General features: G+C 39.1%; 1 protein-coding gene across 1 annotated transcript in view; it reads right to left on the bottom strand.

The window, feature by feature from the left end:
- The window catches only part of LOC118232745 (vasoactive intestinal polypeptide receptor-like), a 55,315-nt gene extending 39,748 nt beyond the window's left edge, over positions 1–15,567 (bottom strand). The window contains exons 1-2 of the mRNA XM_035427814.1: positions 15,102–15,567; positions 6,958–7,051 (exon numbers count right to left, since the gene is read on the bottom strand). Of these exons, the coding sequence (XP_035283705.1) occupies positions 6,958–7,051; positions 15,102–15,155 (148 nt within the window). The 5' untranslated portion in view covers positions 15,156–15,567. The remainder of the gene's footprint in view (positions 1–6,957; positions 7,052–15,101) is intronic.
- Positions 15,568–26,166: the final 10,599 nt, after the last annotated feature.

The following is a 26,166-nucleotide window of genomic DNA, read 5'->3' as shown; positions in this document are numbered from 1 at the left end:
TCTTTCCTGTGCTGTACACCCATTCACTAAGCTTTATTAGTTTTGCCTACGTCATTGCTTGTGGACTGTTTGTTGGTTGTTACTATGTACATTAGTACATCAGTGACGTATCTTCATGGCATATTGTTAATGCTAGGACAAAGCATTCTGCAACAAAAGCCATTATATACATACAGTATGTACGTATTGGAATATGTGGGAGTGTGTGCAGTGGTGTGTGCGTGCAGTGTTTCCCATGTGTTGAGAATGTATTTGTAGTGATCTGTGTATGTGTACGTGTCCGGGGGCAGGTTTATGTTGTTTGTAGTGTTTATTAAATTATGTTGTAACTATGAAGAGGTTACTAAATTTTGTTCACATTTTGTGCTTGGGCACTTTATTTATTTATATTTTGTGTTCATTCATTTATTGTTTTACTGTGGCCGTATCTCCACATGGAAATGAAATCTGTACGGCACTTATTGCGTCAAGTCGTACCAGTGACAACAGAGAATAAACAGAATGCAAAAAGAACCCAAAATAAAACATTTTTAGCAATAATGGTCTCAGTTACTGACGTACATGTATGTATCAGAACAATCTGGAAGATAATATAATCACATACAAATTCCAAACATAAGGTAAGGGCTTTAGAGTCCTGGGTCCCTATTATCCAAAATGCCCTCATTTCAAAAACAATGATTTACATCAATTTCAATTAGACTATTACAATAACAGTAATGTTATGGTAAGCTATCCGTGGTGCAGTTTCTCTCTCCTTCTCCTCTAGTCTTCTTTTTTGAAAGAAGAACTTTTCTATAGGATACTCATTTCTGTCAGGAGTGAAAAGTTCATGTTTTCATTAGCTAACTCCAGCTATCTAACCTAAAATTAGCAGGGTGAACACTCATGCGTGCTAAATGCTAGCTAGCTACACCTGTAACATTAATCCAAATAATGTTGATAACTTTGCCGTCTTGGTAAGGGCAGAGGACACAAAACAATGCATAAAAACGGCAAAACTTTACCAATTTTGAAAAACTAAAAATTTTTTGTTACCCGGCACAGATATGGTCACACAACTGTCCTTCTAATTATGTTCACTTTCAGGCACTGATCTGTCCTCCCTGCTCTGTTATACTTATGCCGGCTACGAGAGGGAGGGCTGTGTGTGTGTTTGTGTGTGTGTGTATTTTTGGAAACCATGGCACATAAGCAATATCATTTGGTTTTGACCCACTGGAGCAATTTAAGTTGACTGCTTGAAATGACCTAACAGAGGGGAATAAACAATTTCAGGGCAGGACTGGCTGAAATAAAAAAAATCAACAGATAGATAAACTATTTAAGGAGGCAATAGCCTGACTTTCCAGCAGTACTTCATATTTCCAGATACCGGAACGCTTCCATTTTATTTTCACCCAAAAAACAATTGCCAGTGCTGAAAACCATTCGGCTCAGCAAAATGTGATCATACCCACTATGGAGGTGTTTCTTATATTAACCTTTGCATCCTTTTTTATAAACCATACAACTTCATTCTTAGATGCAATAGTTCAAAGGAAGTTTCAGAGGCGATAAAACATCTTTCCAGTGTTTTTTAGGTGTCATTTAATCCTATTCTCTGTGGTACAGAAGTAGATGCAAGAATGGAAGTTTACATTAAATGTCTGATTTGCTGAAGGCATTAGCACATGTTAAATGCTTTTGCACTTGTAAACCACTATCTTGACCTGTTCAATTTTACACATGCTAAAATCTATGGAAAACATGGCCTTCAATGCATAACATTGCTTATTAACTGCGGTACAGCACAACCGATCTCAAACGATTGATCTGCACAGACTGAAAATCACACGTCGGTCACAAATGTCTTGTGTCAGACGAGCCCTGAACTTTACCCAGATTGGGCTGCCCACAGCCGCAGGGCCACCGCCCAGATCCGGGAGGTTTCTGCCTCACCCAGGCACCACTAAATCTCATTCAATTAATCATCATATTCACTGAACCGTAAAATGACCCTGTCCAGTTCTGAAGAAGGCGCTGAGAAACCTGCTGGACTGTGGAGCTCAAGGCTTAAGGCTTCTTAGCTCAGTTCTCCAGCCTCAGAAAGATTACATTTCCCTGCCACAGGTGGAAATTCACATCAGAAATGAAATGGGCCTGAATTTTAAATGACATTCAAAATGCAGTTTTTGGGTGGATTTTCACTTACGTCATGCTGCAATTCGGTCTCACTCCAGGATCTCAGCATTACGCAAAATCCAAACAGCAAAACTACTGTAATTTACTTTGATTTTGTTTATTTTTTCAATCCATTTGAACCCAGTCATGAAAAAAAATTTATATTAATAGCATTTGGGTTTGGACATCAAACATCAGTTTTGTGCACCTCTGAATTTTTTTGTTGCGGGTGACTTGAATTAATACATACCCTGAAATATAGGTTTTAATCCAAGATGTTATGCTCATAATTTAAAATACAATGGCCTTACACACTGCCTCCCCAAGAGACCACCCCCAAAATAACTCAATAAAATACGTTATGTTGCTTTGCTCACACTCCAACCATCATTTCTCCACATAATTAAAGACGTATGGTGGAAGAAGCCTTTTCACTGAACATATATGTGTGGCAACACTTTCTAAGAATGGGCTTTCAAATAACTCCTTCACAAGTACTACATAACACCTCTAGCAGTACCTAAAAAGAGTGCTTCTGTCAATAACCATAAATAGGCATAAGGTGCGGTCATGTTATGTCACCACCAAAGCAGCAATTTGCATTACCATGACATGCCAAGTGGCACACCATAATTTGTGGTTATTGACATTTATCAATGTCCATGTGTTGCGTGCTGCAGAGGAAGCACAGCGCCTGTTTGTACATCAACCACTAGCCCTCTACCCAACCAAAACCGTACTTATCTCAAGCTGATTTCTACAGTCTCCTACAACATGTTTTAAAGGGCTTGAACCAAATCTTCTTGACTGTTCCACTGATATAAAAGTGGGTGAGCCATATGTTGTAAGTGACAGTAAGCAGTCAAAACAATTATATAAAGGAATTGCTGAGGTGGACTAGGTTAGTGTTTCTCTTGTGTTTCTGTGGTGGACTAGGTTAGTGTTTCCCTAGTGTTGCTGTGGTGGACTAGGTTGGTGTTTCTCTAGTGTTGCTGTGGTGGACTAGGTTAGTCTTTCTCTAGTGTTGCTGTGGTGGACTAGGTTAGTGTTTCTCTAGTGTTTGCTGAACAAAAAAAAAAAGATTTACCTTTCAGCAGATGGCATGTTACATTCGGGGATATATTTCCATTGTAACTGAGTGGTTATCATGCGGTTATAATCATGCAAGAACTGTCCATGTTTCCTTAGAGGGAAGGGTCACTGCAAAGTTATTCTGAGTGATAACCTTTATTCTATGATGAAACATTTCTACCCTGATGAGAGTGGTTTCTTCCAGGATGACAATGTCCCCATCCACAGGGCAGAAGCAGTCACTGAATGGTTTGATGAGCAAGACAATGATGTGAATCATATGCTATGGCCTTCGCAGTCACCAGATCTCAACTCAATTAAACACCTATGGGAGATTTTGGACCGACGTGTTAGACAGTGCGAGGGAATATCTTTCAGGAGAATGGTGTTCCATCTCACCAGCAGAGTTCCAAAGACTTGTGCAATCTATGTCAAGGTACATTGAAGCTGTTTGGTGGCTCGTGGTGGCCCAAAACTGAAAATGAAGACACTTTATGGTAGTTTTTCCTTTGCTGGTTTTTCCTTTAATTTGCCACCCGTCTGTTTATATCCCAATACATGTAGTCATTGTATTCCGATTTATTACTTAGTCATTTTTGCAGACATTTCTAACCAACATCCATTACAATCCGAGGACATGCGCAGTGTTTACAAGCTACATAAATACAGGGCCTCACATCTAAACATCAGTGGCTTTTGAAAATGCATCTGCATTTGTGTAAGATGGGACTGTAAGTCTGTGGAGAGAGCTTTAAATGAGTTCATCGACCTTGAGTATTTATTCAGTCATCATCATGGTATGTTAAACCTAAACAAAATCAGGATATGTCCTCATCGCAAGTTAAAACATAAATAACTATTTTGTTACAAAATATTAAGTAAGAATTCTCATGCAGTGGACAAAGCAATGATTTATATAATGAATGTGATTACATTAATAAAGAACTTTTTCATTTTTTGAATTTATGAACCAATCTGTTTGGGGAAATTAGGAAACATGCACAGATTTCACTGTTTCTGACTATGCAGTAATTAAAACACACATTTGATGGAGTACAAGCAGTAATCTCACAAATATGACTTGTTTTTCTGTAGTGGGCCTTAAGATAATTTGCAATGTGCATAATTTTTGTTTATGCATTCTGTTGGAACTCCACTACAGAGTTCCTTACTACTTATAGGGGCGACATAGCTCAGGAGGTTGTCTGGCAGTCGGAGGGTTGCCGGTTCGATCCCCCACCCTGGGCATGTCGAAGTGTCCCTGAGCAAGACACCTAACCCCTAATTGCTCTGGTGAATGCGAGGCATCAATTGTAAAGCGCTTTGGATAAAAGCGCTATATAAATGCAGTCCATTTACCATTTACAGAGAGTAAATTCTAGTTAAATCGAGAAATTGGAAAACTGCTATATTTTTACCTCGTGATACATTCATTGTTATTTGTATTTATTGAAAATAATAAAATTCAAGCTTATGTATCATTGAATTAAGCTTTAACAATTGTTTCAACAGTCTACACATCTCAAGTAAAGACAAGGCAACACTTTTGGAGCCAGTATTCAAAAAGCAGCCCGTCAAGTTGGACGATTCAAAAGGAATGTGAAATGAACTAAATCTGTAGCATTTTGACTTGATTCACAGAAGGGCAGTCTTGAGCCTCACTTGGCAATGTTAACATTTAGCACTTCTATTAACTTAAGAGCAAAGAGAGGATAAGAGTCCACTCACTCAAGACTGCCAGGTGCTGACAATTTAATGTGCACTCAGTCAGAACTCAGAACTGAACTGTTAGCTTATATGTGCTGTCTCTCTGAGCACAAAGGGAAAATGGATGTTAACAATTCATCTAGATCAATAAAGGCCAGAGTTAAGACTTATATGGACTGAGAAGAACATACCGCTTGAATCAACTGACAACCATGGCAACCATCTGCTGTCAATCCAAAGAAATTTTTGGATTATTTATTTCACCTGCAGGAAGGCAAACATTCATTGCCTGCAGGATGAATGCAGTGATTGCTGGTTTCACCCAGTTGCCAGTTTTGTTAGGAGGATTATTAGGGGAAAATGGCAGGACACAAGGATGGACTGACTTCACAGAAGAGCTAGTTAACGTTAGCAATACTGTATATAACAAATGTAAAAAACCAAGCATTTTGGATCCCAAAAATTAACCAGTGTCCACAGGGATTTGTGGTTCCTGTTCAATCAGTGGACAAATAACTCTTTGAGAAGGTGCGTAGATTCTTTAACCAATCAACAACTTAAATGAATCACTGGTGCTGAAACACCCTGAAAAACAGCAGATACTGCGGGCCCTTCCGGACTGGATTCCGGTGCCCATGCTCCACACGTTTTGGCACAAACCGAAACAAAATGGTGTAGAATATATCATGTGATGGCAGGAAAAATAAAAAATAAATAAAAATAAATAATAATAATAATAATAATAATTTGGAAGTTCCGAGTTCCTTTACAAATCCACGTGTAGAAAACCATTCTCCTCTTACCGGAATTGGAAGGAGTAATGCATTTTACCGTGCCTTATAAAATGATGACATTCAATGTGGATATGAACACTGACCTCCGCCATATAGACCAGCGGAAGGACTTCAGACACTGTTATGTTCCAGGACACATACGTGCCAGACTGATATTTATCCAAGACATCAGGGAAGAAAAGGAAGTCCTTCAGGGTGCTGCGCATCATCCAACGCGAGCCACGGTACGAAAGTCCATAATGACACTTTTTAATAAAACAACCTCTCTGCCAGGGGAGGCGGCAATCACTGCGGACAGACCCACTTCAGGGATCCACACTGGGTCCAGTTCTGACAAAATCTCTCACACACCCATAAATCACATGGCCAGTCATAAGTGTTCCTCGGTTTCTGCCTCATTAATAAATGTGAGAACCACTGACATCACGGCAATATTTATGCAAGTGGTTGTGGGAGGATGGGAGTTGCGGGGTGGGGGACGGGGAGGGGGGGATGTGGTGCGGGGTTGAGCGGAGGGGGTTGTCAGGTTTGCAGCAAATATGTGACCTTGCCTTCAAAAGGACATTTGGTACATCATTGGGTGGGACTTGTTAGGGCTGGTTTTCATCTTCTGGGAAATCCTCCGCAACTTTCAATCAGCTTTAAATGAACTAATTTTTCATCCCTGGGGTCCACTCACAGGCTAAGGATAAATCTCCCACTAGTCAAGTAGGCAAGTATAACTCATTTCATATCTTACTGAAGCTTTAGGAGTGGTTGTGTTAAAGGCAATACTTATTCAATGACTTATTCACAGTTATTCAATGACAGACTGTTCTGGAAGGGGAAGCGTTCCAAAAAATCTCTGCACCATCTCTGCCATTGCAGATTTCATTATGCTAATCATTACAAACAAGGGTTTTTTCAAGGGTAAAAGCAACATTCAATTGAGACAATATATAGAGGCTTTCTGAATCAAGCATTTTTATAGACGTAACTGTCGCATTGTTTATATCTCTGCGAAATCAAGGAGAATGATGAGATACAATATTCATAAAGTACAGGGGCAGCGTTGGAACATATTTGAATGGCAGCTTTACTAATGCAATTATTGCTTGGGTTGACTGTGACAACAAAAGGATACCCAATTACAGGATCACCTCATGTTGCAATTGATATTTTACAATTAATTTTACTTATATTTGGGATAGAGTAATGCTTACAGAACCAAATTATAACTTACCTGAAGTGACATTTTCTGATTCTGCCTGTGAAATGCACTGATTTCTTGCCAGCTCAATTTCGATTACAACATCACACATCTGAACAGACAGCACCTGTAAAAACAAAAAAGTACAAAAAGCCACAACCTGCAGTTAGTGATCCTAATCACTTAATCATTCTGTGCTTTTAAGAGAAATCTGTCTTTGATTTGGTCCCCTTTCTTGTTCTAGCAAAACTACTTTCTACATAAATACTAATGCACAGTTATTTTTCTGTTTCATTTTCAGGAGGAATCAGGCTCTTTTTCTAGCTGTGGTGGATTTTGTGTTTGCTTGGAATCCAAATCACTGCCAGATTCTGGGCCACATGAGCAAACATGGTACAAAAAGTATTTGTTTGCTGATAACTTTATTTATAACTCTGCTTGTGGAACAAGTGCCCGCCCAAAATGCAGAGCAGAACGCGATAAGATGACCAATGAGTAACACCAGGGCTGATCAAAGGAATCCAAATTTTCTGATAAATACATCCAGATAATCATCATGTTTATGTGCGAGACAAAACAAAATGTGAAAGTCTCAGACAGCTGCAGAACACCACAGAAGACAGAAAAGAATCAGGACGCCCGCTTTCAAAACCCAGGCACTTCTACAAACAGACACCCGCTGATGTCCTTTTGAAAGTGCATCCAATTAATTCGCTTCTTCAGCTTTTCACCACAGCAGGCCTCCCACTGAGCAAACAAGACCAGAAATGTTCATCAGAAAAAGGGACGAGTTCACTCTTAATGCTCTCAAAGCTACCTGAGAGCTTAATGCTGCCGTCACTTACCATCAATTATCTAAACTTGCGCAGTCTTCTTACAGCCAATTAAACACTTGCTGTTTGGAGTGATAAACTGGAAGCAACATACTTTGAGTGTTTTCAAACGTAGCATCACGTGTAATGATTTATATTTGCTAAAATTATTGCGCAGCTTGCAGAGGTCCCCACAGGGGTGAAACTGAAGGAATGGATCACCTCCATTATAAATTAGGACAGTGACACAGGAGTTCATTCCTCACGTAAACCACACCATTTTCCAGAGGTTTCCAATTATACGCTTGGCTCATTATCATAAGAATGTCCCTCTGCAGAGTCACCACTGGGAACATCAGCGGACGTGAGATTTACAGCGGTTACTCTGTTGGATGAAGAAGTTTATAGGGGCTGCATTTAATCAAGCTTCACTGAGAGTGATATTGTTAGCATCATATATAGCCTGTGCCTCGCTAACCTCACGTGGAGGTCACAGAGACCATGGATCATAGTTTTGCTGGGCGGCTCTGTTGAACCCGGGTGATGAAGATTTTTCAGTTATTACATTTTAAGAAGTCTGTCATGATGCCTGGTTACTGAGCATGATACTACTGGGGTTTTTCTCACCCCTTTGTAAGGTCTCAGGGCCCTGCTCTAATTTGGAATATCTGTGCTATCTGGCAAGGCTTCAAAGAACAGCCCATGTGATCCCACCTTAACAAATATGGCCCTGGTGCACATACAGTTATACTGAGTTTATGCTGTAATGATCATATCCCAGATTTACCCTTCTATTGATCTATTATCACAAATGTAAATATTTATGTTTTTGATGTGGCAACAGAATTATGTACTAAAATTGCTCACATGTGGTGTGTGTGTGTTACAAAAGCTGCTCCTGAAAATATCTTAACCAGAGCTGACAGCTCCAGGTAAGGAAGAAAAACATTCCCTCATTGCAATTCATGACCTTTCTTGTGACCAAACAATTTTTTAAATAGGCAGACAACATCCATTTAACATTGATTGCTACATTTGATTTATGAGACCCGATTGCCCAAAAAGGAAAATACATTCTGTAATGAAAAACTAGATTATCTACACCGTTATGGTTCCAGCTGCCTAGATTTCATTTTATGGGGTGGAAAAAAGAACACCTCTTTCCCTCAATCTTAGAAAATTCACTGCACTGTGAAAAATGGACACAACAGCATACTGGGAAAAACGTGCTTTGTGCTACGGGAGAAAAAAACATCTGCTTTCAGTGCGGCAAATTAAAGTGAAACAGAAGCTGTTACCTTAATAACTATCGCTTGGTAGCACAGTTAGTTTTCAATTTCGGATGCAACAAGTATGACAGTTGTATTACAGCAATGGAAAACTGACAAAAGTAAAATGATAAATTTCTTCGTTTTTAAACTTTATCTTTTTCTTCTCCAAAGAATGTGAAGCTGAGAGCCAGAGTTGAGCACATAATTCAGATCCACGGCCAGGAAAGTTTTGACAAATGCAGGCTTTACTGTCCCATTCAGGTTCCTAGCGTCAGACAAAATATTTCAGTTCTCGGAATTTACTGTGTAGGATTACAGTGTTATCCCAGCCAAAGAATGATCACAGTATGAAAGCTAACACAAGATGATATGCAAATATATACAGCTACCAGCTTGATAGTACGGCACTAGTCAAAGGTTACCTATGCTACTCCTGACCTTTTGATCAGCCATTCTACTAACAGAGTCAGAGAAGTACATGTTTAGTGGAAATTTGGTAAACAGTGATTTAGCAAGTGTGTAGCTACAGGTGTGCATGGACTGGATTTAAAGCAGCCATTGTTACCTTTGATTTCCAAGTGCTAAATTGGAAGACCTATTTGTGAAAAAAATGTACCACTGGTATTACTGTATTTTACATATCACTGCATTTAAAATAATAATAATAATAATAATAATAATAATAATAATAATAATAATAATAATAATAAATTAATTAATCAAACTGCAGATCAGAAAATGAAATGTTACCAGAGATTGCATCCGATGCCAATTAAATGAATAGACTTTCAAACATGACTTTGTCAAAACCATTTTATGATATCTCCTGGGTGTGCTAAAGCCTGAGTTAAATTGGCCATCACTGTGACAGAAAACAGTCTGACCACAGTATATCTGTGTGCATTTGCCGGTGAAATATATAGCTTATTAAAAATGGGTAATACAGTTGTAAAAGGTTCAGGTTCACATTATGAATTCAATTAACCCTCATTATTGAGACTGCTGCACAAAAATCCAAGTATCAGTTTCTGGCCTGTCATTTTATTTTAATATTTTAAATGTCATTGCCAGACACAAAAAAGCCTACAATCTCCTTACAGACACCCAAAGGATCCGGTGACTTTCCATTTATGTTGTGCTAATGGAGCATGATGACTATCATTATCATCATCTCACTCCTCCTCCTCCACATCATCATCACCTTATCCCTGCTCCTCTACATCAACATCATTATTGTCGTCATCTTCTTCCTCCTCCTGCTCATCATCATCATCATCTTATTCCTCCCAATCTCATTCCTCCTCATCACAACAGATAAAGAACACCATCTTTAAAATGGTCCACAGGGAATTAAAGTAAAAATATTACATAGGCAGAGATTTAAATCTTTTTTTTTTTTTTTTTTTTAAGTGATTGTGGTATGCTGTATGAATCACTTTGCTCCATTAAGGTGGAATGCTTCCAAGGGCGCTGTTGAATGGACGTAGACAAAGAGGGCTGTTGCCATGGCATTCCGTGAAAAGAATGCCATTCGTGCATCTGAGCTTACTATGTAAAGACACCCCCATAAGGTGGACAGTTTGTCAATGAAGACATTTTCAAAAAAACAGCCCATCCTTTATTGTCTACGTAATCTCGGGCAATACAGGATTCAAACGAAAGAAAGGCTGCAGTGACTTCATGTGCTTGCTGAAAGCCCTTTGTCGGCGTAAAATTCTACCAATTCCGATGAGTTCAAACAACAAAATAAATAAAGTATGAACTCCTAAGCGATGCTAACAGGTACTGAAAAGCAATGGAAGCATTAATATAGCCAATTATAAGGGTGCGGGGCCAACCTGTGTGGCCAGGAGCCTGGATGCGCTATGATATAGGGTCTACCAATGTCCCATTCAGCAGAAGGAAAATTGCTCTACCCTTCTACCAGGAAGTGAATCAGAAATTAAAACGTATGTTTCAGGAATCATTCGGGAACACATCATAAATACTTAACTGGGTTCAGACCAGACTGAAACCGCAATGATTTGGATAAGATGTCATACTCCCAAAACCACTGGGCTATTTTGAACTCTCTGGGTGGGGCATTGTCATCTTGGAAGACGTATCTCTCCAGAGGAATTGAACGCTTTCACGTGGAGTGAAGATGATCACTCTATGACATTAAATAAGGAGTACCACTGACCTTGTCTTTGATGGGTACATGTGCATAGAGTACAGAACCATCATAACCCTTCAATTTTTGAAAAGCTCCAATTTGCCATTTAGACATACTTATTTAAATGCCAAATCATTGCACTTATGATTTTTGGGGAATTTTGCAGGCCCTTAACCAGAGCAACTTGGATTACAATGTAACTGATGATTTTACTGAAGCAGTTTAGGTTAAAGGCACAACAGCAGCCCATCACCTGGAAATCAAACACACAGACGTTAAAGGGCAAGCACAGTTTCTTAACCATTAGGCTACACTGCCACCTCATGCTGTAGATTCATGAATGTCTAACTGACACCACAACACTGTTTTCATTCATTTATACCAATTTCTTTTGCAGTTGAGAAATCACATGGCTACCCCCCAAATACCAATAATAAAAATTTGTCACATGCAAGAATGGTTATGTTTTATGCAACCAAGCTATATTGGGTGGGTGACCTATAATATATACTGTACCTTAATGTGTATTTACAGCAGTCTTTTCACATGTTTTTTGTATTTTATTTTAACCATTTCATTGTTATCACCATAATTCTTGGTTTCCGTTCATCTCAAAAATGTTAATGTCAAAACCAATTTCTGTTAGCCCTCTAATATTGATTTGTGGAGGAATTCAGTGGAAACATGGCTGAAAATATATAATTCATACTTCCTAAACTGAGATTAGAAGCCATCGTATTATGAAAATATCTTCACAAAGTTCTATGATATTCTAAGATCTTTTGATGATATTAAACAGCTGAAGATATGCATTCCATTACTGGAATGACATTAATTTAAAAAAATTGCTTCTACCTGACACTAATCATTGGTCTGGTGATTGTGTTGAACTTTATAACAAGCAATATTTTCTGGCCAATGTGTCTTCATTACCTTTTCCCACCTTCTCCCAAATTCACACATAAATCCCGATGTGCTCATTAAAGCAAGAGAGGATTTCCATAAGGGTTTGTAGACCACTTCCATTTTTTAGTCACAACAGCCCTGCCCCAGATTTGAAACTGGTAGCGTGAGAATAACGTCCTGTCCATGCCATGGGGACAAATACCATTGCTGTATTAATCACAGCCTGATGGAAACCAAGAGAGGCCTCAGTTAGCTCTCAGTTCCAGTAATCAGTGTTTTTTTAATTAATAATTCCCCCTTGGCCCCTGCCAACTGTGGCCAGCTGATTATGAGCGCAATCAATTGGAAAGATGAGCAGGTTCTCATACAGACTCACAGGGTTCTCCCCAGGGAATGCCACTGACCCTAAATAAGTGTGACCCTGTAATCTTTACAGGATGGGGGGGGCAGTGGAAAGTTGTTGTGAGTGGGGGGGGGGGGGGGGGGGGAGGTCTTTCCTCTGACATTTTAACCATTACGGCCACTGGGGGTCTGTCCTGATGTTTCTGGTCTGCAAGTGGCAACATTCAAATTACAAAACTAACTATAATTTGAGACTGGCTCCAGGGACAGAGAACACACCTTCTTAGAGATGTCTTTTCCTCTGAAAACAAAGGAAACAGGGGCATAGATAACCTTTAAATGTTAGCATACTGTATGTGCATTATACAACTCATACACAAGTTGATGGATAGCTGTGGTTCTGCACTAACAGGTTACCGATTGAGAAAGACTCCGCTTCATGACATTGCCCTTTTGGCTCATACACGGAGTTCCCAAATCTTGAGTTATACAAATACGGACAAAACTGTTTACTTGGGCAAATAGCGGAGAACAAATAGGAACATTTTTGCAGTTGACATTTAACATGTCAAAGCAACAAGTTAATTTCAGCTGCGCAAAAATAAAACTTAAAGCGCAGCACGCAGTTTATGTAGCATTATAACTGCAAGCTACAGAGTGAGAAGCAAGATTGAATGGGAAGATATCCTTACACAATGCAGAGGCGTGAACCCAAGCAATCCCAGAATGATAGTTCCTTGTGGTCAGAGTTTTCCAAAGCAATGATGCTGTCCACTGCTGAAACTTTGCAATGACAAATCTACCCAGCCAAGCCATTACCTCGACTGGAAGGATGCCAGCTGGAAGACCTGAGCAAGAAATGATCATTGAGGAAGAAAATGGCCTTCAGACACCTCCCACTACTTCCTGTGCTCCACCCAAAACGAGCATTTATTGGCATTCCAAGGCAGCAATGAGCTGCTAGACAGCACCGGCTTGAATCAATGAGCATTGAAATCACTATTAACCCGAATTCAGAAATTAGCTAAGGAAGCTTTATGTCATTTTTAAAGGCATGTCTTGCAATACAATTGCATGTGGGCCCTTTTTAAATTTGGTTAAATCTCTAGTCATTCTGCAGCCTGAAAAGTCTTGCAAGGAATTCAGTGTGGGGGGGCATAACTATCTGAATTTTATAGTTGGTGGGTTTTCCTGTTATTCATGATCAACTTCTGCATATTTTGTTGCAAACCTGAAGAAAGGGATATAAAGTAATAGAACAATTAAAAAATTCTAGGATATCATACTTAAAACACTGGTTTACATGATGATCTAATTCTAATGCAATGATTGATATCTAGCTCAAGTCTATTCACTGTCTCTACCCTTGAGAAAGCAGATCTACAAGGGGAGGCAGTCCCAGGTTCAATTCCCAGGCAAGATACTGCTGTTTAGTATATTTCTGGTTGTATAAATGGAAACATAAAAGCTGTTGCCAAGTTGCCAAATATTTTTTTGGTCAATATAGCTCTTACAGTTACAGTAAGTTTGGCCCAGAACACAATAGGGCTAAACAGTAGCGACTAAACTGTGGTGTCAAGAGGTGTTAAGTCTAAATTCCAGCATTGCCCCTTTTCTACTTGCTATGCACAATATCTCACACGACCATAAAATTTGTGCCACTGCGCGTCCTCACGTCTTAGACCTGGCATAGCCGATTCAATTCTGACAGTGATAACTCAATTCCATTTTCTTGCATTAGTGACGGAACAGCCCAACAGCAATATGTGATGGTTTTGGGTAATTGTTATTTTGACACCTTGCAAAAAAACACACTTCAACAGGCTCTCGTCCCCGACCATAGAAAATACACTGCGCTAAACATTACTCAACCCACACTCACTCACGGCTTTGCGACAAATCGACTGACCAAACAAAGGTAAAAAGAACAACAAAGTTAAACGCCGTAAAGGGAAATAACGCAGTCGCGAGCAATAACCTATCAAAAAAAAAATTTTTGAAGATGATATCATGACTGGCATCTTGCAATGGCAGGCTGTATACTGTATGTGTGTGCATAGAACGCACCAGCACGGCGCTCCCTGGCTGTACTCCTGAATCTGATCCGCATTTCCCCGTCCCTTCAGGAAAGGACGCTCCCGTTGGGTCTTGCGTCATGTTTCTTGTAACCACACAAATTCAGCATTTTAATCGTAATTGCTTATAGCCCCATTCCATTTTAGTTTGTATATCTCTGTTCAGAATAATATTAAAACACTGGTTTTAAATAACGAAATATTTAAAGTATTAACTCGTGGTAAGCGCATAGCAGAGTCAACATAATATCCCCGAAAAAAAAAATTAAATACATTTAAAAAAATAAAATTTGACATTAAGCTTATAAATTTGGACTTTTGTTTGACACGGATACTACTGCAATAGCCTACATTGTTTGCTTTTAGATTATTTTAAACTAAGTTCTCCATCGCAATTACAAATACACTTGATACAAACTAATTTACGCAACAGAAAATCTCTCATTTGCATTGTAAAAAATGCAAACCAGGTGTACCAATTTCACCTCCATGAACACACATGCCATTAATTAACAAAACGTTCAAAGGCCATGTTAAAGTTTAAACGATTTAACATTACTTGGTGGTCGGATCTTAATTCAAAAGCAAATGCCTGTATATAGAAAATTATACTCACAGACGAAAACAAGACGTTCAGCGAAAAAACAAAGAGAGGTTTTGAAGCATCCATCGCGTTTCGAAGAACTAGATCTTAGAAGCGTTTCCTCTTCTAAAACTGTAAAATTTACAATCCGCGCTGCGTCAAGCAAATTTGACTGCCGTGTAGGCACTTATTCAAAGTTTCAACTGATCGGCTCTCAGTGAACTGACTGAAGCCTTCAAGTTATTAGATTGAATTTGTCGGTTCAAATATGTGAACTAGGCTACTCGCCCGCGTTTCCACTGCGCGCACTGCTCATCTGTCAGACTTCGACTCGTCCCATTCACAAATCTGGTGGGCTCGATCCAAGTGACAGAGCACAAGCCAATGGACGAAGCGCCTCCCTCACATGCACTCCGGCGCTGAACGTCTGTGGGTAGGGAAAGAGCGGGGTATACAGGTAGTGTTCGTGTTCACCCGCGGGACGCTGTCATTGTAAATGAATTTCAAGGATGTGATTATAGCGTGAATACAGACATACACGCGAATAAAGGGAGCGGAAATCAGCCGCAGAAGTTGAATGACCGAAACGAAAATCATTCTCCTTATTTTCTCCTCTGTGCGTGCGTATGCTTTGTTTCATTTGACACCTCCCAGCAAGAACAGCAATATGTTCAAAACTGGGGGCACTTCGCTGTCGCACACGGTGGAAAGAGTACCATTATTCTTAAGAAATGCATCGACGAAATACTTTGACGTGCCTTCACACTTCAGAATTCATGCTGCTGCTGCTATCAGCAGTTACATCATCAATGAAAACAAGTGAGATACGACCTGTAGCAGCCATACATGCTTGAACCATAACACTCCCACCACCATGTTTCACAGATGAGGGGGGATTCTTTGGATCTCAGGCAGTTACTTTTGGCCTCCACACTTTGCCCTTTCCATAACTGATACAAATTAATGAATCTGATACAGTCATATGTCCACAAGACTTTTTCCTGAACTCTACTGGCTCTTTTAGGTAGTTCTTAGAAAACTGTAACCTGGCCATCCTGTTTTGTGGCTTACTAGTGGTCTGCATCTTGCAGAGTAGCCTCTATAGTTCTGTTGAAGTCTTCTGCAGACAGTAGTCACTGACACATCCCCTGCCCCCTGAAGAGTGTTTCTGATCTGTCAAACAGGTGTCTGGGAGTTTCCTTCGTTATGGTGATAATTATTAGGTGATCGACTCTAGAGGTCTTCCTTAGCTTACCAGGCCCTTTCTGATTACTGACCTCACCTGTGCTGTCTTCTTAATGATGTTCCGAACGGTTGGTTTTGGTAAGCCTAAAGTTTGGCCTATGTCTCTGACTGCTGTTTTTTATTTCTCAGCCTCATAATCCCATAATCCATGACTTTCATTGGCACAACTCTGGTCCTTATTGTGACAATGGCAAAAACAGACTCCAAAGGCAATCAAAAGCCTAGAATCAAGACTACTAGATACTGAAAGCTCTAGAATACCTGCACTGAGGAAGCAATTGAACACAGCTGACTAATCAGAGGCACCTGTGAAGCCATTTGTCCTAAACATTATGGTGCCCTGAAATGGGGGGACTGTGAAAGAATGATAATGTGCACTTTGACCACATGTGAATTGTTTGTTTATGAATCTAAAATTGTGAAGTACAGAGCCAAATCAAGAAAAAATATGTCTTTGTCCCAAACATTATGGAGCTCACTGTATGTATACACTTTAAGCATCATTGTGAAAATGGTGAATATTTGCATTATTCTTTCTGCATACATTTGCCATATATATAGCTATTTAACAAATACTGTAATTGGTTATTTAAAAATTATTCAAACTCTGAATAAAAGTCCTGCTGTAACCTTAACTCTTCACATTCAAGCCGATCTGTCTCCTGATGGTCAGATGACATTTTAAGTAAATTAAAATGTCAAAGATTTTAGCCTTGTGTAGTTACATAAGTGTAATTTAAGTAAGGTTGCTTTTTTAGGTTATTCTCTTTTTGTGTGTGTCAGCCTAATGTGGTGCATCAACCTACTGTCACAGGAGCAAATTACAGGAAGTCATAAACACCGACATCATAACCAAGTAAATTTAATAAAACTTCATTTCATTGATTTTATAATACTTTCATTATAAAATCAATGCTGGATGGGGACAATTGCTGCATTCATTCATTATTAAGGGAAAACATTCTCAATGAATGTATCAGGGCTGCCTGGATATACAGATTCAGTTTTCTTCAGAATGTGGGTGCGTCATCGTTGTGTACATTTATGCGTTGAATATTGCAATTCAATAGATGCCACAAACAAAGAACTCTGGGGCATTATTGGCAAGTTTAGAGAACTGTAAATAGGTCTTATATAATCATGTGAAAAAAAACTAATTCATACTTTTATACAGTGTAATGTTTAAATCCTAAACAGTAAGTCATTTTATATGCACACACACACACCTCACACACAGTCACATAGTCACACTGTCATACTTTTGCGTTTATTTAAACAAAAACAAATGTGCTGGCAGTCAGGGAAGCCTGCCAGTCCTTTCAGCTAGTCCTTTTGAGGGCACTCCCATGTGTTTTTAGAGGTCAAATTACACAATATTTTATTGTAGCTATTATAAGTTTTAGGAAGGAACTACCCTTGTCACGTGCACAATTTAAGGCCTTAAAAAGTTTTGCTTCCTTTCCACTGTTAATAAGTGCAAGTCATTCATTAACTGCAAAAAAAAAAAAAAAAAAAAAATAGAAAAGATTAGCAAGCCAGGAGCAGCCATAGCCAGGTAACTGTGAGAGTGTTGGGCACATAAGAGCCTAGATTCAATCAACATTTGTCTTTAACAGTGATCTATAATAAAACACATACAAAAAATTTTTTTTCCGATTGGCGAGTTCAGAAGTCTCTCAAAACTCACTCAGATTACAACATCTATGGTGACTTGTCAAAATATAGGACACATATTGATTGAATACAGGTCTAGTTCAGCATTAAAGTGCGGTCACTTCCAGACAACTAATACATCAATGAACTTGCTTTGACTTCAAACATTTGCGATGCATTGGCCACAATGAAGGCCAACACATCTCAGACATCAGTTTATGGTAAAAAGGATAGTGAAGTGTGAACTAAAGAGTTGCCTAAATTATGAATAAATTAATGAAACGCTGATTTAAAGAGTGATACTGGTGGTAGGGATGAACGTCTCACGAGAAAGCATTTTTTAGCATCATGGCAGAAAGGCTCATTGTCTTGTTTGGAAAAGAAATCATGGGACACAGAAAGAGGGGGCTCTTTTGGGGAAGCATTTTGTGTGTTCATTTAAATGACTCTTAATATAAAATCTGCTCAATATGCATGGCATGCAAGTTTTATGCCAATGATTTGTGCTCATATCAATGGCTAGGGCTTGAACTTGAACTAGACTCTTTTATCATCCGTGCACGTTGTCCAGTTGAGGACTTTGAGGGCTTGAGATTGCAGCACCCGGGCCATATAGAATCCAATGGCCAGCCTAAATGGGTGCATTGTAATAACTGACTATTCAGTGTTCTGCCCCGTTTTGCATAGGTTTTTGCTAAGTGAGTAATATTTCCTTTCCAGCGAATGTATACTAATCTGGCGCAAGCATACATTTGCATAATTGGCTGTTTCTCGCCCCCAAGGGTCACCCTAAACTGGCCCTTTGGAAGATGCGGTTTTCAGTGGGAAACAGCAGGCTGTTTGTGTGATATATAAAGAGGAAGGGGGAGGCAAGATGAGAACCCATAAGGAAACCGCAGCACAATCAGCTTACTGCATGTGGGTTTGACTAAGACCAAATTACCCACGTATATCAAACTACAGCCCCACAAAAAGCATTAGAAATTCATAAGCCCATGACAATGCCTACAGGTTGTTGGCATAGTTGTACAAAGAATTGGAGGTACTCTCCACCAATTCATTTTGCTTGTCCTGGGGCGCAATTTAGCCCCGGCACTGGAAATGGCTTGCAGGTGAGTGGGAGAGTGAAGTTCTTGCATTACAGTCGCAGTGCTTTCTGTGCGCCTGCATGGCAGGGCGGCAGCACCACAGCCATTTACAATTCCAAACGGGAGAATAAAGATTCCCATCATCGGTTATTAAAATGCGGCTCGATTTAACTTAAGCCCTACAAAGAGTTACATTTCTATATCCTTTCCTTCAAGCAATCTTGAATAATGCATCTCCAGGGAAATTTCATGAGGAAATGAACATTTTTGCGGATGCCCGTGATGGAGATTTTCAGCGCAGTCCTGGGAGAGGAGTTGTTTCCAAAACCTCATGCAGCTGAAGTACAGGCCTACATTGCAAAACAGCTTCTCCCCATGCGTTTAAGAGCTCACCAACGCTCTCTGCTGAGTGTTGTCTCTCCGATTTCCCCTTCTTTTTCTCATCTGTCCAGCTGGTCTCAGAGGTTTAAAGATCTTTTAGTTCAGCCCTGTTTAAAGGTAATGTTCTGGGCCCCATGCCAAGCCAAGATATTATATTCAATCTATACGCATTCAGCAATATATAAAGTACATGCTGTATTCTTTATGATAAAATAAACCACAGGTAAAGTTTATTAGAATATAGCAAGTGGTCCAGGCTGCCTTATAAGAGTCTTAGCTTTGACATAGTGTGTCAGCCTGGCAATATACTCATTGATTTTAATTTCAGGCACTTGTTTCTTGTCAGCCAATCAATTGATAGCAAAACAAAACCAGCATATGAAACCCATTTCAACAATCTTTCTCCATGGCAACCATTTTCCTGGATTTATAGAATATCATAAATTGATATTTCTATGGACGCAGTCCAGGTGATTTTTTCCGATGGGCACTGTGTTTACCCACAAATCACACCCACAACCTTTGGTTTATAAAGCCAAATCCTGAGTCGTGCCAGTCTTAGATATACTGTTTAAATAAGCATTATCACATAACTGTTTGCATATTAAATACAATTTTCCAGAAAGTGCATTGCACAATCCAGTCTCATAACTCACCATTACAATGATATTGTTTAATTATGAAAGACAGGTTAAGCCTATCCATACTACGAAGAAAGAGTACATAATTATGGTCATAGATATTTACTTGGCAAACACAGCTGTCAAAATGAGTGATGGAATTTCAACAGTCCAAAACCGTAAATGTTAAACTTTAAACCAGCACACCAAAGCAAACATGAAAATGAACCACATTTGCTATCAGCCCTTGAATATTCTCACACTGCTAAACATGTCCACCCCTGAGGTCTTATGTTTTTTTAATTGACAGGTCTGGCGTTCATAGACAATAGACAAATGGATAAAATGTCACTATATCATAATAATGTTTTTCAGGTTGACTGCCAACTGTTTGCACACACCTTTTGATGTCTCCAATGAGAAAGGCAAATTTACATTATTTGAGAAGTTAGCAATGTAAAGATATGGGGACATTTTGCATAAAAGCCCTTGGCAAGGTAGGCATAAATTTGATTAATTGTAATCAAAAATTGATGGGAAATATATATTGGAAGATGTGCTACAGGGCTACAGTATGTTTATGGCTAAAAATCCATTGACTAATGAAAACATCAAAATTAGTTAAAAACAGAAGGCAAATATTATATTCTACTATAAGTTATTGAAATCTGACTTCAGTAGTGAACATGCAAATGTTACAAAATGTAACAAACACTAATGTGTGTAGATTCAGTAAATTTGTGCTGGACTGGGCCTGATTAAAATGGCAAACAGGACCACATGAAGTGTAAAAGTGGAAAAGGTTTGGAAAGTACAATGTTTTAGTTCAGTCAGAATAAAATCCTGGCAGGTATGTAATTTAAGAACTGTACTGTTTTGTTTTGTTCATTCAACACAGCCTCAGTAAAATCAATTGGAGAAGCACTCTCCTTGTCAGATAGAGACTGCGAAAATACACTGCTGTGTTGTACACGGCATACCAAACAATAAGCACTCCCAGGGTGAGCCAATTTGGAAGCAAAGTTTTAAGACCCTACTCTGCCCAAAAGCAGAGGTGGTTTCTCTTTCTAATCCTTGGTGGCCAAAGGCATGGAGATGCTTTTCTGTGCAAACAAAATGGAGAGAGCCTCCCTGCCCAGTGTGCTGGTGAACAAGGCCAAGGTGAGGGAGGAGAGAGAGAAAGAGAAAAATAGAACTTCAACAAGTCCATCCATCACAGTGACGCTCCTGTTCCTCACACCACCGACAACATGGAGAGGAAAGTTGGGGTTTTGGAGGCCAAAAGGAGTGGACATTGTGGGTCTTGTCAAGATGAATTAATGGCGGGACACTGGATCTCTGTTATTAAAATCCTTCAGAGTAAGGCAAAATACGAGGTCTGGGACACATAATAACAGTTTCTTCAGTTGAAAGTCAGATAAAACTGACTAACCACCAAAGCCGTAATATTGGATGAGAGTGATGGTGAATTTGCCACCTGAGTCAGTTGCCTTTTCCAGACCGGTGCCTGTTGAAATTCAATTTCTCCACTGAATAGGGGAGCGAGCGAGTGAGCGAGCGAGCAATTCGCTGTGACGTCCACTCTTGTCACCACCTCTCCCTTTCCCCATATAATTCTGACCAGACATTCTTTTCACACTGATTTTGAGATTCAAGGCAGTGTGAAAATAAAATAAAATTCCCCAGGCTAAAGGAGCACCCGTAAAAAAAGTAAGGCGTAACCCATTCAGGTATGTGACTGGGGTAGAATAAATCACACTCACATGGACTGAAGCACTGAAAGCAGTCAAGGTTTTGCTTGTTGGTACTGTGGCTTTTATATTAACACAGTAGATTGTGGACATTTGAAAATAGTGCGCATTTTTTCATAATTGGCAATGCTAAATGTGGAAAAATTGAACAGGGTTGCAGAATGTGCAACATTTTACAGACAGCACCTCATAATATTACAGCCTACATTTCATAACAAGCTGTGTTATCTATTTATACAAACAGAGATTTACAGAGGCAATTCAGGAGCACAGCAGCAGTATCCACACAGGGTCCAAACCGGTAGCCCCCCTTCCGGTAAAGAATGTGGCAAAGATTAATCACCAAGAAATTAAATCACAATTGCAAATTGTCCTATTAAAAAGACATAAACAAAGAGCAACGGGAGCATTTGTTTCCCAACAGTTCGCAAGGCACTGAATAAATTCCGGCATGCCTATGTTAAAGCGAACATTGTCCAAGTGAGCATTCCTGTTCCTGTTGCATTTTCTGGGTTTACCCACCTCAAGGTGTCAAGCAATTTAATCTTGCTGCTTGGATAGGTTTAATCCAGGAAGCATCAATGAACTCCACACTTAAAGAAATCCAATTAAGAGTGGCGGCAGAGCATCCCCGCATGCCTGTTTTGCTGCAGGGCTGCTGCAGTTTTAACATTCATGTGGTGCCTCACTCCATTACGCAAAACCCAACATGCAAGTCATGTGCCAGCAGTGACACCTCCCAATAGGTTTTAAACCCTTGTCATTCCCCTAAAATAAATGCCATTTTTGTTTTTGAATGTCAGATGATTTCAGCTGCGGATGTCTTCTATGTTCCAAGGGACATAATGAAATCTTATATAGAGAGAGGATCAGCCAGCAAATCTGCTGAGGGCTACATTCAGCCCTATGGACATGTTTCTGGGATAATCCAGGAAGAATGACTGGCAATTCAGATCTTCCACAGATACTACTGAAGCATAGTCATGTGGACCATTTTCACTGTTCATAACATTTTATCATCATTCATTTGAACTGAAGTACGAAACCTAAATCTTGATTTATGTCCCACAACTGTGATGAATGTGAACATTTCACCAAGCCTACTTTAAATTGGGAAAGACTCCAGCCTCTGAATAGGTTGCACACTTTTAATAAGCATGATTGTCTTCTTTGTTCACATACCGTGGTCACAGATTGGCTCAAAGCTAGTAATATTATTATTGATGTCATTGTAAAACCATGACTTGAATACTTTAATATCTCAACAATAGCAGAGCCGGTGATTATAATTGTGAAAGTCAGGCAATTATGGTATTTTATACAGCTTCTGTGTTAAACTCCACCCATTTACGGTTTACACCACGCCCACTTCAGGTTTTATATACAGTATATATATATATATATATATATATATATATATATATATATATATGTACTGTACTGTGTGCCTCTGCACACGTGTGTATAGCTGCTTTGACACAGGCTCAGGCTGTAGGTATACCACCTGAGAGTCTACCATTTTTCATTGCTCAGTAAAGCAATAAACAAGGCTGTTACATTCAACCAAAATAAATAATTGAAATTCAGTGAATGTTATTGTTAAACCTCGCACAAGAACATTACTGCTTACTGGGTGTAAGAATCAGAGAAAAAGTCACGTTGGTATTTTGCAACGTGCATCCTTGGTTCAGATAGTGGATCATAATGTTTGCATAACAGACCAACAGTTCATATGCACTTCAGACTTTATGCATAGCTTATTTGAAGTCTGGTTCCTGTATGGTCGTAATAACCTTTAGGGGAAAGAAATGTGTAGGAGTAAATATCACTACTGAAATAATTCTGTGTAAATATACTTTGCTCAGGTTCATCTAGTGGATATCTGAAGTGCTGTTCACAATGGTAGTAGTGCAGTTTTATAAATGACATTGTGAGTATCTTACCAGGATGGTGTGGGGAATGTGGAAAGATCAGAAAATGATCTGTCCTTGGATTCCCGATTAGTCAGAATGATTCATATCCTGAGCTAAAAGACCTCTGGAAAATTACAGCTATACTATATTCATCCACAAATAACTATACAAAATTACAGAACTTAACAAGATTTAACAATAATATTTCACAGTAATAGCATTGTATGCAACCAATACCTGATATCAAAGTTAAAAAATAATACAATATGGGAAGCAGGCTTTTTGTGATTTAACATTATTTTATACAGAAATTTTGAACCATTATGTGAGTTTAATTGAGCGTTTTACATCTGCAATGCTTCTGACAAGCCAGGTTTATCAGCTTGTGTTGTTGTGTGATAAAATAAATGTGGCATCAATCTCACTTGGCCTTCAGGAAATTTCTTTGTTGTATTCGATGTTTGACGGAAAGAAAGATTATTTCATGTACCTTAGAGAAACAGTGCCTATGTCTATGAAACTGAAAGCTTTTGTCTTGGCCTTTTGTTAACAGGTGCTTCTTGGGTATCAACCCAGAGAGGGGCTCTAAATCAAAGAAGAGGGTTCAACCAGAGAGTTAGTACTTTTTTGAGAAAACTAGTTGATTTTGAGGGGATATCAGTGTAAACATACAGTGTTTGAAGTGAGTTTCCTATTCACTGTGTAGAACTTCGTGCATTTGAAAAGGTGCTATAAAAATGAAATGTTTCATTCATTCATTCATTCATTCATTCATCAGAGGCATTTAAATTGCTGATGAAAATCTTTGCTGAAGGTCTCAGTGTTATTGTACTTTTATATTTACATTTTAAACAGTTGTTTATATTGTTTTGCATATTAAAATCATAAAGAAAACGGATTGTTCGTATGCAGTTGTCATTGTGTCAGCTTCTGATAAAATTTTCATGGTGTTCTATGCAAATACATTTTGGTAGCATAAAAAAACTGCTTAATATGTAAAATGGATATAATCCCCAGCCCAGTGAAGGGGCCACTATGTAGTATTAGTTTTCAAACTGAGGTTCTGACTCTCTGTGGTCATTAAAGACCCTGTTACAGTAATACTCAGTTCAAAGAATAGAGGGTGGTGTCCTGGCTAAATTCCCAACCTGGCTCTCTCAACTGGCCACCTAATCATCCCCGTATTTAATTGGCTAAAAAATTGTTCTCTCCCACCCCACCAGAGCTGATGTGTGGTGGACATTCCAGTGCAAAATGGTAGCTGTGCATCACCCAGGTGGGTGCTATTCATCTCAAACAGTACTGTTACAGTTCACTCAAACTACACAATCACAACACTGTCACAGCTCAAGCAGACTGCAGAATCACCAGCACTGTCACAGCTCAAGCAGATTGCAAAATTCCCTTTCAATGCACATGTTTTAGAAACTAGCTCACAAAGGCAAAGACATGCAGATGTTTGTTATTTCATTAATTTTTGTAATTCATTCAAAAGACAGGTGTATACATTATCTCTAAATATGAGATTATAACTTACATTTAACAGCATAGACAATCATTTCAGATTAAAAATGATGCCCAGAGAGAGAACACTTTGGTTTGGATTGCATTAACACTATCCGCCTAGCAGCTACTTCCAAAACATTCAAGCTTCCAGGCAGAGGTTTTGCAATAGGCCCAGACAACATGAGAAACTCATATTGGGTACTTTCATTATAGTGATTATTTTATACAGATGGAATGTGTGCAACTGGAGTGATAGCCAAACGTTCTGAAACTGCACAAAAAAGCTTTTAAAACTTGGAATAGTGCAAAAAAAATAAATCTATGCTCTTGACGTAGAAGCACTTCTGAGAATGAAGTAATAGTAGAAACAGGCCACCCGACTGGTTTCTTCAGCAGAAGATTTAACCATCTGGAGAATTTTCTTCACCATTTCAGTACCTGCCCCAATACAAAGAAATCTAAAAATGCAAGAAGTACTGACAAATGCCACTGACAATATGACTCATTTCCATGATTTTGGGCCAAGAATAGCTTTTAAAGAAATTAGATGTGAGATGGAGGTCAGAATGCTAATATTGTACGAGACTGCACTGCAGGCCACTAAACTACCTGCCATTGCTTGGCGCATCAATCATTGTGCCTGACAGTGGGTTCGATTCATCCAGGCTAATAAAAGTGATGTCATATTGCAGAACTGCCCGCTTCCTTTTCAAAACATGCTTTTCCATCAGAGGTCCTATAGGTGAACCAATACAACAAATATAATCTCGTATAGAAGAGCTCCATTCATCCATTGGATGCGGAGGGGTCGTAGAGGTTATTGCAGTGACAAAAGCCAAGTAAATAAAGAGCATGAAGTGAAGAATTACCATGAGAAATGGGCGAGCTGATGAGAGATTCAAGGTCAGCTGTGCATGTATATTGTAGCCATAATGGAACAG

This window comes from Anguilla anguilla, chromosome 8 (assembly GCF_013347855.1).
Source record: "Anguilla anguilla isolate fAngAng1 chromosome 8, fAngAng1.pri, whole genome shotgun sequence".
NCBI lineage: Eukaryota > Metazoa > Chordata > Actinopteri > Anguilliformes > Anguillidae > Anguilla > Anguilla anguilla.
Note: the sequence above shows the minus strand (reverse complement) of the source record. Positions and strands in the feature narration are given on the sequence as shown.